Genomic DNA, 16,262 nt, shown 5'->3' with positions numbered 1-16,262 from the left:
GGAATGGAACAACACAAAGAAACCCCAAAATTGGTGTTTAGCCAAACAAGGATAGTGACACTATACAAATCCTTGGCCAAAATGACATGTACAGTCAATTTGGTTCATGGACAAACTGTATCGAAAGCCTTAATTATTGACAATGTTGTTGTCTACCACTATATATTTTTCTTTTACTGTTTAGACTTTTGTCTTTTGACTGTTTGAAGCTTCTGTTCTAAGTAAATAAAATTGAGAAAGGAAATGGGGAATGTGTCAAAGCGACAACCCGACAATAGAGCAGACAACAGCCGAACCCACCAATGGGTATATAATTTGGAGTTTAGTATTGCGTCCATTATCACTGTACTAGTATAGATATTTTTAAAAGGGTCCAGCTGAAGGACGCCATATATAGGGTGCAGGAGTTTCTTGTTGCATTGAAGACCTATTGGTGACCTTCTGCTGTTGTCTGTTTTATACCTTTATACCTTTATCTTCGGGTCGTTACATAAGCCAAAGGCTTCTACTGACCCCTCATCTTGGATTGTCGTATATGATTTCTCATCTCATAATAATATATTTCATGTATTTATATATATAATATATTAAACTTATCAAAAAATACTTATTTAGGTGTGCACAGCTGAAACAATTAACACGAACATATGAATTTATATAGGTTCCAATTTTCGCCATTTAATGCAGACTTAAAATTATTCAGTCTTTGCCGTCACCGTTAAATCTGACAGGTTATTCTACTGATCCACTACTCTAATTGAAAAAGTATTTAGTCTATGTGTGGTCTTACACTGTTTTTTAAAAAGTTTTAATAAGTGACCTCTAGTATTATTAGATGGTGCTAAAGTAAATAGGCTCATCCAGTCGATGTCATATAAACCATTCAACGCTTTGTAGACTTGTATCATGGTCGGGTTGTTGTCTCTTTGTCTTTGACACATTCCCATTTCCATTGATTCTCTATTTTATCTGTTGCGTTAACATTTGTTTGTATGTGAACTTATGTATGCCAAATTGAATTTTTATTCAGTCTAGCATCCTACAAATAGAACCAATAATTATGATAGCATATAACATCAGACATAAAAATACAGATACATGCCGGCATGGCAACTTTCTTGCAAAGACTAAATTATCATCTTTATAGAAGATAAACAGATAAAGAGGAGGAGAGGAAACAGAACCTCGATAGACAAGAAATGAAGATTTTGCTAAAAATATGATGTATATATATAGGAACTTACTTTTTGCTTTGATCTTTATTCTATTTTGAATGATTTTTTTTTTTTAACTGCGAATAATAATAATGTTGCGACATTTGCCGCACTCCGTCTAATTTACGACAATTAAAAAACGGAAGTGAATAACGGTCATGCGCATTTGCATAGCAACATTGATGCCAGTACTTAGCAAATAATAAGATAAAGAAGAATCACATAAGAAACCACGATTTTATTGATATATCAGCACTAATCTGGTGTTCAAAACAACCATTAAACATGGAAGGTAACAAATAAACGGATGAATTATACGAAGAATGTTGACAGACAGTAAAAATGCAATGCCAAATTATGAACCTGTTTTCAAGACCCTTATTTTGACTTTTATGCAAATTTGTCACCCTAAGATATCCTAAGATCACAAATTTCCAACAAATTATTGTATCGCAATTAAAAAACAAATGTGATGTCTTAATCATGCAATGAGTGATTGTCGCATGGCGTCAAAATTTTCCAAGCAAGCTCAGTGTCATTTCTCTTTTTGAATCAGCTGTAATCGATTACATTTTGCAGTGTTATCAGTAATCATGTCATTTCTGATTACAAGTAATCATATTGTAATTGATTACATTGCAAAAAACAGGTGTAATCATGATTACTTTTAGATTACTTAGCGTTTACTAGAGTGATTCATATACATGTATATGCTTACTTGCTGATTACAAATCTTACATACATGTATATGAAAATAGTTTTTGATAGGCAATATGAAGATAAGAAAATGTAAAGCATGAATGAAAAATCATGAATCTGTTAGTGTGACATTGTAAATACATCTTTATTTGTTGTAGTAAATCTGAAAATTTATATGTAATTTCAGAATTAATATACAAATGTTAGACCAAATTAAAATATATGTGTGGTTCCAGTTACCTGACCGACCCTAGTTAAAAAAAACAGACCCTAGACTTTAATAATTGAAGGATCGCTAGAAGCTTAAGGTGGTACCCAACACTACAGGGAGATAACTCAGCTTTACGTTTTAATTACGTTGTGTTGTTAAGGGAATATTAAGCTTCTCAATGATCAAAATTATTGCCTGTCAAACTGCTATATAACCAGTGTAATTTTTCTGATTAAATGGTTGGTTCAAACTTTTTGAAATTTTTATATTTTGTCAAAAAATTAAAGGGTCGAAGTCAATACTTTGTCAAAATTTTATGAAAATTAAACGAGCCAAATTAATTTTAGTGAAGGTGTTGGGTACCACCTTAAAAGAAAAAGAAGAAGTAAATTGTGCATGCAAATCAACATCACATACATGTACAGTTATAATAAACATCTATTTTTTTACAAGATGTACATGTATACACCTAATTGCTATTTGGAAATCTGTCCCTCACCTAGAATCTGCCTGTTTAAACTATATTAAATTGACGTCATACGACAATCACTTTTCCATTGAGGCGTCAGATATTTTGTATTATGATGTCAAAATTTTATGGGAACCTGTCTGTGATGTCCAGTAATTGTGGACAAATAGTGAAAGGTGTATTGCAGGCATGCATGAACAGATTCAATAATAGAATTATCCATTGCGAAGAAGACTTTGCATGCAAATCAACACCATAAAAAGATTTCACAGACATCCATTATATGTCAACAGATTAATTCTCTATTGAAGAAAGTACATAATTTTGCAGAAAACTTTGCATGCAAATCAATGTCATATTATCACAGACACCCATCCCTTTCAAAATCCATAGTAAGCATTGACTTAAATGTCAAATTGTTCTAAAAATGTAAAGAAATATTCAAATAAACAAAAAATATTGTAAACCAACTTATTTTTGTGGAATGTTCTATCTGTCTCGAATCACAGTGATTTATTTTCATGATGTTATGATTTTATTGATGTAAATGTATAAATATAAGAGAAGATCTATGTTTAACATATTTCACATTAATATGTTCACATTATTTTTCTAAAATTGCGAAAAAATGAGTTGGTTTACAATAATCAAGAATAATATTTTATATATTGTTACAATTACCACATGCCTTTCAAGGAATATAGTAATCTACAATTATTTTTCTTTCTGTTATTTGTAAACATGCATTTTTTAATATTGATAATAAAAAAAAATTGTCAATTGAAAAAAGTAAACTATGTATGCAAATCAACATCACAGTCATCTATTTCTTAAACTTGTGAATTTGATTTATATTTTAAAATTGTGGATTTTATATATTTTAGTGGACAAAAAACCATCGAAAATTTCATTCATGACAACTCTGGATAGAGAGCTGTTCCCAATCAAAATGCCTCGGAATCGGTTTGGGAATGAAATAGCACCTTTAAGAGGAGCACCACATCGAGGCCCTGGTTGTTATGAGAACGAAGATGTAAGTGTAAATAAACTCATCATAGATTATACCAGGATTAAGGATTTATGCCAGAAGGGTGTTTTGTCTACAAAAGACTCATAATGTTTTAAACTTTGCTACAATTTCTTCTGTATCATCAAAGATATTTAACTGAATTAGTAAATTTAACCTCAGATTTCTTTGGTCCTGTATGCATACTTTTGAAGCTGTAATTAAACTTAATATGCAGAAAAATTGTTATTTATACAGAAATGAACTGTACCACTTCTGCAATAGTTAAGGAAAACTTATTCATGCATTTCTTTTAAATTCTAATGATCATTGATGCATGGAAATTAAAGTGAGTGATCTATTGTTGAATTATAGTGCATGTGTATATAATTGTAACTTATGATTTGTATTCAAATTATTTTATTTTTTTTAATTGCAAATCTTAATATATTATATTCATACATTTTTTCAAAGACAAATTTTATGGCAAAAAAAACTCAATTAAAGTTTTATTATTGTTTCGAATTGAACTAGAGTGATTAGGAATCAGGTTAAGAGGGCAATTGTTATTTATCCACCTGTCTCAATGTTCAAGACATTTCAGTATTGGTTTTAACCATCTTTACAATAACTGCCCATGTGGAGCACATGCATAACAATCAAGCACACAATAATTTCCAACTAAGATCAAATTAAAGGTTCTGTGGCATCTGTGCACCTAGAAATAAATCAGGTCAAACTTGGCTATTGTCTTTATAAAAAAAAAATATATGGGGTATCCATCCATGACACATAATAATTGGTAAAATTGAGAAAGGAAATGGTGAATGTGTCAAAGAGACAACCACCCAACCATAGAGCAGACAACAGCCGAAGGCCACCAATGGGTCTTAAATGTAGCGAGAATTCTCGCACCCGTAGGTGTCCTTCAGCTGGCCCCTAAAAAATATGCATACTATTACAGTGATAATGGACGTCATACTTAAAACTCCGAATTATACACAAGAAACTTAAATTATAAATCATGCATGCACGGTAAAGAAAGCAAAGAAACAGTGCCTTTATGGCATGTTAAAAATGTATCATTGATATTTTGGAAATCACACTTAAACTACTTGAGATACATGAACATGTAGTTGAACCAAACCAACAGTTTAAAATGAAAAAAAGCAAATTAAAAACAAAAAGAACAGTGCTTTTAGTGCAAACATGTCAAAAAAGTATCAACTATGAGGCTATTAAATAATTCAAGTTCTAATAAATTAGTAAAACACAAGAAAAACATTATTTTAATAATTTTAATAATTTCAACTTATATTGTAAGGACTCTACAGTACTTTAAAGTAGCTAATATCCCAGACTGATTGAAATTTTGTAAATGTTTTAAAAATTGTCATTTTTTATTGTAGAAAACCAATTTTATTTACCAAGTAGACACAAAGCTTTTAAGCAACAAAGGTTATTCTATGGGAGCTAGAACAGGACCTAGGATACGGAGAGATTTTGTGGTAAGTTTCAGGGTTCTCACTAAAAGTGAGTCCATGAGTCCTGGGGTGGGAGGTCATAAAACTTTGCTCAACGCTTACAGCACAATAATCATGCTCGAAGCCTGAAATCCAGCATTTTGATTGGTTGATTTTGGAGTATGAGTACAAAAATACTCGAAAGTTTTATGACTTCAAGGCTTGGACTAACCAAAATCAGTCTGGACTCATCTTTTTAAAAATTTGTGATTCCCAAGATGCATCAGAATTGTAAAAATGTGTATGAACTGAGCACATATATCATCATTTAAAATCAAAAAGTAAAAAAATAATCAGAATTTTGTGTAATTTCCTTGCTCTATTGTATCATTCAGGGACTGAAACTATATTAATATATCATTAATTGCATCTTCTGACTGCTGGATTCACCATGGCAAAAATGACAAGTTCCAGTGGACTCTTCTTAAAAAGACCTCAGTCTCTGATCCCATGAGTTTGTTAAAATAAGCATGAACATTGAAAAATTTAATGCCTTTGAAAATTAAACTAATTCTTGTTCTAAAACTAAAAAAAATCATTTCATTCTAGAATTTTTTTATTTTTTTTTGATAATCATAAACAAATTGATTAGAATAGGTGCATGTAGATTAACTGAAAATTGACACCATACATGGTTTTGATTAATTTACTGTTAACTCAATGGTAACTTAATCAATGCCATGTATGGTGTCAATTAAGTAGTATTTTGTAATTTTTTGCACTATTTCTGCTGGTGTTAAAACAGAGAGGTTTATATCTTCTAAAGAAAGCAAAAAAGGATATTTGAACTCTTTAAAGAAACTGAAAACTAAAAAATAAAAAAATGCATTCTATTTGACACTGGACCTTAATATTAAAACATTCATCATCATCATCATGGTCATCTGTCATCTTCCACCTTCTTGTCATCATCATGGCATCATCATCTTCAACAATGTCTCTCCTTAAAGTTTTGATGATTATATTATTATATCTTTATTGAACTTTTTTATACATTGTAAGTTAGGTTTATGTATTTTTTGTAGTTTAGAACACCTTGCCCAACAAGCTACCAGAAGAACAACACAGATCTTCAAACATTTGAAACAGATAACAAACCATTTTTAGTCGGAGCAGACAGATTTCCAATATACAAAAGAGATATTGTAGATGTATTACCAGGGTAGGTAAATTAGAAGATATTTTTTTATGTGTAATTTTTCCTCCTTAAATTTATAGACTTCTTGGTACCAAACACCTTGACTAAAATTAATTTGACTTGTTTAATTTTCATAAAATTTTGACAAAATACTTACTTTGACCTTTTGACAAGATTATAAAAATTTCAACACACTTTCTTTAAAATTACATTGGATATTCAGCAGTTTGAAAAACACAAATTTTGGTTTTTGACACGCCTTATATTTCCTAAACAATACAATGTGATTAAAATGTTTAGCTGATTTTACAGAATTATCTCCCTTTTGTGATAGGTACCATCTTGAACATTTAAATTATAATTTTAGTAAGATGCCCATTCTAGTTAGTTTTGCAATTTAAAAAAAAATTGTGAAAATATGCTTCTCATAAAATCACCATAGAATTAAACACATTTTAAAGAGATTATTGATGTGTAAACTGGGAAGATGCACAAAAAAGCTAGAGTCTGTTATTCAGTTTGTGAGTGTATTGTCCAATTTAAAACATCAATAACCTGTATACATAGTACAGTACAGTTCAAGAGTACCAACTCTCCCACACCCTACACCGAGGAAAATGTCGGAGCCACTCCGACAAACTCCGATATTCCTCCCAAAATGTTGGGAGGAATTTGGGAGTAATCTCTCCCAAAATCAGGTAAATGTTTATTGTGATAACGAGCTCACTCTCTACACCGAGGAATTAATTGCCCTTATCCTACTTTGATCTATACCGGCACAAGACTGAATGGGTAATTGGATTACCTGACAGGTAAAGATTGAAGTAATAAAGAGTTATATTTCCGGTCTACTGTACCAGTTTAAGTGTCAAACAGGTGTATAATTTTAAATGTCTTTTATACTAATTAAATTTCATTTGTGGTAATAAAAACTAAAGTCAAAATATTTTCGTATTTTTTGTTAGCCCATCTTAAAATATCTTAACCTTAATGTACTTGCTTTAAAAAAAAACGATTATAAAATATAGCGGAATATGTGAAAAACAAAATATTCTACTTCAAAGTTAAAGTCTTTATTTAAAAATTATAAGTCTAAAAGTTTTATATATGCAAGTAAAAAGGAAAATTTATTCACCATTCATTAGACAAAATGATTGCCCCGTATTAATTGTGTAAATCTACGGCATTTTCTTTTTACGATTATCTAATTTGCTGGAATGAATAAAAGATTTAAAAGCAAAATGTTGTTGTTAATTCTTTCAATTGTATTTAAGTTTTATAAAAAATGAAAACTACTTAATATTGACCTCGATGTCTTCACCAGTAAATTAATATTTTATTTACGAAATGAGCATACTTGTGTAAAAATAACCGGAAACTTTCGCTAAATTAATCTGAGCAGTTAAATAAAATTACGTGTTTGAAAGTTTTGTATATTCAAGTAAAAAGGAAAATATTATTCACCATTCGTTATGCTTAACAATTACGGCATTTTCGTTTTACGATTTGTTGGCAGTACAGCAGAATAATAATACATTTCCGTTACAACAGGAATACTTCCAGCTGCATTAATTCGTCTTTGTTTAACATCAACTTTAGCTCAATGAATGTAAATTTGTGTATTTTCAACAAAAGATTTTAAAAACAATTATTTGCCGTGCGAAGACAATTCCACGATACACATCTCAGTTATCAACAGTTTGGGTTGAACTTGAACTTGACTTACTTAACAATGTTAAATGCTAAAAATAGTTAACATCAATGTTATCCACAGCACGAGTTTTTTAAAGGGCGGGAAAAAATATCGCGTACTAGTAAACTCAGGTGACCTTTCTGGCCGACCGTGGGAAAGTCCATTCAAGGTTTCTAAAGTTGCAGAACGACATTTTTGTGCAATCGTATTGAGGCTCCAGAAGGTCCTTTTACAATTGATTTATCGAGAAAATATAATTCTTATCCGAATAAACGTGAACACATTTTTAACTATTTGAATTTTAATATTTTATCTTTCAAAAAAGAAAGTACATTAGTTATATGTCCATGGTCAATAATATAGATTTACAGTTGGTGATGTATTAATTGAAATTATGATGGAAATTGTCCGGGGTGACTGATTGTATTCAAATGACAATAATCATGATAATACGATAAAGAAATGCCAATTGTAGGCGGTTGGGAAATTTTGAAAATAAAATGATGACTGATTGATTTAACTGGAATAGAATATTATGATGGGCAATTATGAGGTTTGATAAATTTTATTAATAATTAAAGGATTAGTGACCTATCAGATAGCGATAAGCGGATTACTTATCATCACAACTTTTAACATCTTTTGTAAATGTAAAATGATTGAGCGTCATAAACTTGTCAAACACAGGAATTATAGTACATTTATAATATAATTAATGTGAACATATTTTTCACTTTCCAAATTCAAATGACGAAATTGATATAAATACTTTCGTCAATTTGAAAACTGTTCCGTAAAATGCGAAAATGACGAGCACTATCAATATCACTTGAAATTATTTCCTTTGTCAACAGAGTTGTCATTTAACAGTTTCTGTTCGTAATTTGAATTATTCAAGTCTGTATAAATGTACCGAGGTGGTGAAACATCATATTTTACATTGCTCAATAAATTAAGTTTACTTGATGATCCGATGAATCGGGTTACCGAAAAAAAACCATGTGATTTTATTAGCCAGTTGATTTTTTAATAATGAACAATTAATGCGCTGATATTGCTTATTGAATAAGTTATAAAAGAAACTAATTGTGGCAAAATCGTCCTTGCTGAAAGAACACAATGTATGACCTGACCAGACTGTAATAGAAACACAAAATAACAATTTTCTTCATACTTTTTCGTATGTACGTTCTATTTTAAAGATAACGGCATAAGACACAAATATAAAAGATAATAATTATCTTATTCTAAATGATATTGTCACATCTTTATCTGTCAAAGAAAGGAAAACATTTGTTCAATTTATAATACCGTGATTTTAAAGCACACCTGTGCAACCAAGATCGATTAAATGTTCAAAGGTAAATTATCTGGGTAATCCAATTATGTTGTCACGCGTCGTTAATTTGAAGTACATCCGATGGGCAATAAACCAATTAACAGCCACGCGGTGTTGGGAGAGAATCTTTGGAGAATTTTAGGAGTGAAATCCGCGGTACTCGGTGTGATTCCGAGAAACACGGAAATCGGAGAAAAAAGTTATCGAATCGATATTTTTGAACAGTACTGTATGTGTCCAATACTAAACACATAGTTTTTTGTTTTAAACCTTTTACCAATTTCTATTGATAATTATATCTTTTATTTTCCAAAGAAAGGTTTTGATCCTTCTTCAATCTATATTTTAGTGTTTCCAAAAATTAAGACCGTATAATTTTGTTAAATTTTGAATGTGTTTAATACAATAATACAATATTCAACAATACTATGAGAAAAATGGAAGGAAACTCTATCAAATATTAAACCTTGAATAAATAATGTGTGTATATTAAAGTAACTATACTATACTTGAGTTATAGATGGTAAAAAAGTTACACTTGCTAAAGCATTTGTCATGATTTATATCAATATCAATGTGTTATGAATTCAATTTTACATCTACAGGGCTGGAACATACGAACACGAAATACCAAAAAACAGAAAAGTACAGTGGCATCAATCCTTTGGAGGAACACCCATCTTGATGCCTTCAATTACCGTACAGAGTACAATCAACAAAAATACTGATAAGGTAAAAATACAGTGCTATGTTTTAAAAAGAAGTTTTAGTTTAAGAAGAGTTATCCCCACTTTGACAGCATCAATGGTTGATTTTCATATTCTACAGTGTATCCCAAACTCTGTCTGACCAAAAAATCATTTGGTCAGACAGAACTTTTTTGGTTGAATATATAGGGAAATAAATCAAGTTCCTCTGAAACAGGAAGGCACAGACTGATCCTATTTGTAAAAACTCATTCAAACCATAAATTCTAGTATTGATGACAGAATTCTTTATTACCGTATTTATCAATGTTTAATTTTACATTTTTATCCTTGAAATTCATTATTTGATTAAGTGATAATAAAAACTGGAGAAATTTTCCTTCATGGCAACCACACAATTTAACATAGAAAAAAAGAATGTTGCATTTTAAAATTCTGTTTTTATACCCTGCTTTCAAAAAAGGTGGGTATACTGTTTTACCTCTGTCTGTTTGTCCTTCCATCAGTCAGTCCGTCCCATGAAACTTTCGTCACATTTTTCTCAGTAACTACACATCCACCCTTTCTGAAATTTGGTTTCAGGGTTTATCTAAGTCAGCTATACCGTGTGATGCGTTTTCAGATTGATTACTCGACAACTTCCTGTTTACCGAACACTTGTATGATTTTAAACATGATAGCCAAGTTGAAAATTTTCGTCACATTTTTCAGGAACTACAATACAAGGATTTCTGAAATTTGGTTTCAGGATTTATATACTGAGTGCCAATGAAAACGCAACACTTGGTTTTTCCAAAATAAAATTTATATAAGAAATGATAATCATTCAAATTAAATTGTTCTTGAAAATTAACAATTCTAACAAAAGATCGATATCAAACAAAAATGTTTCATTGTCATCTTTCAGACCCTATAGGTAAACGAAACATCCAATGTCAAATCATCAACTCACAGTCCTAACAAAACATGTTACATCCCCGTTGTGCAGCGCAATCTTGACAGCGCCGTGGAATTGATCATCCCGAACGTTTAATGTGATCTCGAGGAATGTTGTTCCACTTGTCCCGCAAATCAAACTCAAGCTGACTTTATGATATTGGTTGTGGTTTTCATCGACTAAACCATGTCCAATCTGATGCAAAATTTGCTCGATCGGACCAAAATCGAGCGAAACACATGACTTTTGGCCAAGATTGGTGCCAAATGTCAATGTAACCATAACTGACGGGTTTGGGTAACATTGAATGATTTTTGGTCTACAGAATTCAATATTTACGCCTTACGGCCATTTAGATGTCACTGAGGAAAGACTTTGGTGCTCTTTAACAATTTCAGCGCAAATGTTGCTTTACTAAAATTGCTCCAAAGGATCTACCGTGACCACCATTGAACTCTCGTGACCTTTGTACACCCATCAGAGTCAATATCGAATATGTTTAAGACCAAACGTATCGGTCTGGCTGAACGTTTCTTGCTTTTTGTACCCCGGGATGTCGCTTAACATTAAATGATTCATTTTGGTTGAATTTGTGGATGATTTGGGTTATTGTAGATGCTACAACTTCAGTCTTCTCGTAATTGTATGCAGTGAAAGGCTTCATTGGATCATGCTCAAAACTACATGTCGCTGGTTGTCAGAAATTCCTGGCATTTACTCAGATGTTTGTTGCAGTTTCCTTACAATAAGGGCGGGAAAATTCATGACATTAGCCAAGTTTTAAATGGTGCGTATGTTGAAAAGCGGTAAACACGGATAATGTCCATTCAAAATAACCCTTACTTCGCATTTGTTTAAGTTGTCGTCAATGGTCTTAAAAGTCATTTTAAACCAACTATACAAAGTTTTAATATAAATAAAATAAAAATTATAAGATTTTTTGGAAAAACAAAAGTGTTGTGTTTTCATTGGCACTCAGTATATAAGTCAGCTATACTGTTTAATGCGTTTTCAGATTCATCACTCGACATCTTCCTGTTTACCGAACACTTGCATATTTTTACACTATTAATATTATCCACTTGCGGCGGGGGTTTCATCAGTGAGCAGTAGCTCGCAGTTTCACCTGTTAGATATTTTTATTACAATTGAATTTTTTTTAATATGCATATTAAATCTTTTGTATTTCAAGTCAACCAATAGAGTCTTAAAAAAGGGGTGAAACTTAATTTCATCTAAAATAAGAGTGTATATTTTAGTATTTTGTCTTTGTTTTTTCAGTTGTACAGTACAAAAGAGGAACAGAAATATCATAGAAAACTGGCGTACCTGAAGCTGTATTATGAATGAACTCCTTTGTCAGACAAAACCAAAACAAATATTTGTAATGTAAAAAATGTAATGTGGAACTTTGGCTCTTTAAGATAACAGTAACCAGCTTAAATTATATTTCAGAAATGAGAAAACACAATTGTTATTTCTTTTTTATTAGCTCACCTGGCCCGAAGGGCCAAGTGAGCTTTTCTCATCACTTGGCGTCCGTCGTCGTCGTCCGTCGTTGTCCTGCGTTAACTTTTACAAAAATCTTCTCCTCTGAAACTACTAAGCCAAATTTAACCAAACTTGGCCACAATCATCATTGGGGTATCTAGTTTAAAAATTGTGTCCAGTGATCCCGCCAACTAACCAAGATGGCCGCCATGGCTATAAATAGAACATAGGGGTAAAATGCAGTTTTTGGCTTATAACTCAAAAACCAAAGCATTTAGGGCAAATCTGACATGGGGTAATATTGTTAATCAGGTTAAGATCTATCTGCTCTGAAATTTTCAGATGAATCTGACATTCCGTTGTTAGGTTGCTGCCCCTGAATTGGTAATTTTAAGGAAATTTTGTTGTTTTTGGTTATTATCTTGAATATTATTTTAGATAGAGATAAACTGTAAAAAGCAATAATGTTCAGCAGAGTAAGATCTACAAATAAGTCAACATGACCAAAACGATCAGTTGACCACTTTAGGAGTTATTGCCCTTTATAGTCAATTTTTAACCATTTTTCGTAAATCTTAGTAATCTTTTAGAAAAATCTTCTCCTCTGAAACTGCTGGACCAAATTATTTGAAACTTGGCCACAATCATCATTGGGGTATCTAGTTAAAAAATTGTGTCCGGTGACCCTGCCAACTAACCAAGATGACCGCCATGGCTATAAATAGAACATAGGGGTAAAATGCAGTTTTTGGCTTATAACTCAAAAACCAAAGCATTTAGAGCAAATCTGACATAGATAAAATTGTTAATCAGGTGAAGATCTATCTGCCCTGAAATTTTCAGATGAATTGGACAACCTGTTTTTGGGTTGCGGCCCCTGAATTGTTAATTTTAAGGAAATTTTGCTGTTTTTGGTTATTATATTGAATATTATTATAGATATAGGTAAACTGTAAACAGCAATAATGTTCAGCAAGGTCAGAGTTACAAATAAGTCAACATGACCAAAATGGTCAGTTGACCTCTTTAGGAGTTATTGCCCTTTAAAGTCAATTTTTAACCATTTTTCGTAAATCTTAGTAATCTTTTACTAAAATCTTCTTCTCTGAAACTGCTGTGCCAAATTGATCCAAACTTGGCCACAATCATCTTTGGGGTTTCTTGTTTAAAAAATGTGTCCGGTGACCTGGCCATCAAACCAAGATGGCCGCCACGGCTAAAAATAGAACATAGGGGTAAAATGCAGTTTTTGGCTTATAACTCAAAAACCAAATAATTTAGAGAAAATCTGACATGAAGTAAAATTGTTAATCAGGTCAAGATCTATCTGCCCTGAAATTTTCAGATGAATTGGACAACCTGTTTTTGGGTTGCGGCCCCTGAATTGGTAATTTTAAGGACATTTTGCTGTTTTTGGTTATTATATTGAATATTATTATAGATATAGGTAAACTATAAACAGCAATAATTTTCAGCAAAGTAAGATCTACAAATAAGTCAACATGAACGAAATGGTCAATTGACCCCTGTAGGAGTTATTGAACTTTGTAGTAAATTTTCAATCTGCTTCCTTTGTTTAATATTCACATAGACCAAGGTGAGCGACACAGGCTCTTTAGAGCCTCTAGTTTTGTTAAGTTTTACTTGTACATATATATAAGTATTTAGACTTTTAAAGTAGACATTGGTTCCGGGAGATAAATCTTTAAATCATTTATGCGATGGTAAAAGTCAAGTTTCTTAATGTATTTTAAGCCCTTACCTGAAACAGATCTAAAATAATCTATGTAACCTAGAAACCTAGAATCTATTTGAGAAAATGGTTGACACAAAAGTAAAAATGATTTAAAGAGCTATTTCCCTTATCCCAGGTCTACCTTCTTTATTAATTTGAAAAAAAACCTGGTTAAGATTTGATTTTTTAATGTCTGTGATATTTTACAATCACCATTGTTTGGAGAGTTGACATGTAATGAATGAGTGAGTGTGAGAGATGTTTGGACTACCAGAAAATTGTTACAGTGCAACCTGCCTAATCTGACACCTGAGTATTCCAACAACCTGATTTAACCTTCACATTTTCATGATCTGAAAATATGCTTATCCTTGCAGAAAAAAAGTATACTGACACCCTGCTTTGTCTGACTTTTTTTTCTGGTCCTCCAGTGTGTCAGATAACACAGGTTACACTGTATTTGATTGAGGATAATAGATGTTGAATTCACTGTTGAAGATTCTCAAGTATTATGGGTAATTTCACTATTTTACAACAAAAAAAATTTTTTTGTAGCTTTTGATGTATATTCATTGTCAACCAATCACATTTGTTGTATGCTTACCAAGATTAAATAATGAGATTTTGAAACAGTGAATTGTTGGTAAATGAATGAAAGATTGCATGGTTGAAAAAGGGAGATAATTATAGAAAACATGGGTGTGTGAAATGAAAGTTGGTATGTACGTGTTTTATGGAGTTTTTTTTAATATGGATGTTTTAGTATAAAGATGATGATACCATATAAACATGTACTAAGTTTTAAATTTTTTTTAGAGATGATAATTTAACCATTTTTTTATGCACATTCTTGGACAAGATTTGAATTTTACATACATGTATATCTGCCAATACTATATATATATATATTATTTGTTTGGTCATTTAACATAATTTTGTGAAATTATAATGTTCACGATTACATTTCACATCACATAATCTTTAAACCAAGTTTACAGTGGAATTTTAGATATTTTGTCATCATATAGTATTTCAATTCTGAGAAAAGTGCAAATTTTAAATTTAAATTAAAAATTGAATAATGTTATACCAGAGACTGAATCAATACTAAGATTTTGTTACCTTTCTGATTTTCTTTCATTTTCATTGTGTATGTAACAGGTATACAGTTATCTCACCTTTCACTGTACTGGTTCTATTTTTTTTAAGCTTAATTTTATCCTAAAAGACACCAAGATAATATTATATACAAAAAAAGTCATGTACATAAAGAGCATATATTGATTATCTAGTACCTAATCAGTGAACATAATTGTACTCCTCATCAAAATTTGTTTGAATAATTTTCTATTGACTAAATTTATATTTTACAATATAAACCTACTCCAATAGTTTGTCAATAGGGAAGTATGATATTTTGAAATAATGTCAAAATAATTAAAGAGGTCCATAATAATAAACATTTGATAAAAGGATAAAATATTTGTCAGTAGTTTTGTTCAATTTACCTTGAGAAAGAAGAACTATTTTAATGATATCAAATTAAATAGTACAACTTTCAATGATATTTTTAAACATGGTATATTCAAAATTTAATATCATTTAGAGGTGAACAATGAATTTAAGAAATATTTACAACAGCCTTATTTTGCTATTTCGAAGAAATTTTTCGTCAGCACAAATAATGTTCTAAATATATTTTCTTATCATATGTATCACCTAAGAAAGTTGATAAAGCATGGCAAATATGTTTTTGATGTAGAGCATACATTTTGAAAGGTCTGGTTGATATAAGGTATTCCCTCATTTTATCTTGAATGTAATTTAAAAAAGATAGGTAACATTACTTTAAAAATGCAACTTAAATAAAACCTGCAGTGTCTTATTTCAGGAATATAATGTATCTGATTGTTATATTTTACACATGTGATGAGAATAAAACTTTGAAATCATTATACATGTTTTCTTGTATTTGTGTAGTTTCACATATAATGCAGATACATTGATATTCTAGCACTGTCTGATTGAAATGAAGGCCATGTAACTAGCCCACAATGATCTGAGAATACTCCTTTCTACATGTTGTTTTGGAATTCTATG

General features: G+C 31.0%; 2 protein-coding genes across 2 annotated transcripts in view; one reads left to right on the top strand and one right to left on the bottom strand.

The window, feature by feature from the left end:
- LOC134683143 (general transcription factor IIH subunit 1-like) overlaps nucleotides 1-1,347 on the bottom strand; it is a 28,019-nt gene extending 26,672 nt beyond the window's left edge. Inside the window, exon 1 of the mRNA XM_063542260.1 lies at nucleotides 1,245-1,347. The gene's annotated coding sequence lies outside the window, so the exon portion shown is untranslated. The remainder of the gene's footprint in view (nucleotides 1-1,244) is intronic.
- LOC134683145 (ciliary microtubule-associated protein 3-like) lies at nucleotides 1,346-12,426 on the top strand. Its single transcript, XM_063542261.1, has 6 exons — nucleotides 1,346-1,506; nucleotides 3,478-3,626; nucleotides 5,009-5,107; nucleotides 6,148-6,284; nucleotides 9,898-10,024; nucleotides 12,218-12,426. The coding sequence occupies exons 1-6, from the start codon at nucleotides 1,500-1,502 to the stop codon at nucleotides 12,284-12,286; spliced, it is 588 nt and encodes a 195-aa protein (XP_063398331.1). The 5' UTR covers nucleotides 1,346-1,499; the 3' UTR covers nucleotides 12,287-12,426.
- Nucleotides 12,427-16,262: the final 3,836 nt, after the last annotated feature.

The sequence above is a fragment of the Mytilus trossulus genome, chromosome 9 (assembly GCF_036588685.1).
Source record: "Mytilus trossulus isolate FHL-02 chromosome 9, PNRI_Mtr1.1.1.hap1, whole genome shotgun sequence".
Lineage (NCBI taxonomy): Eukaryota > Metazoa > Mollusca > Bivalvia > Mytilida > Mytilidae > Mytilus > Mytilus trossulus.
Note: the sequence above shows the minus strand (reverse complement) of the source record. Positions and strands in the feature narration are given on the sequence as shown.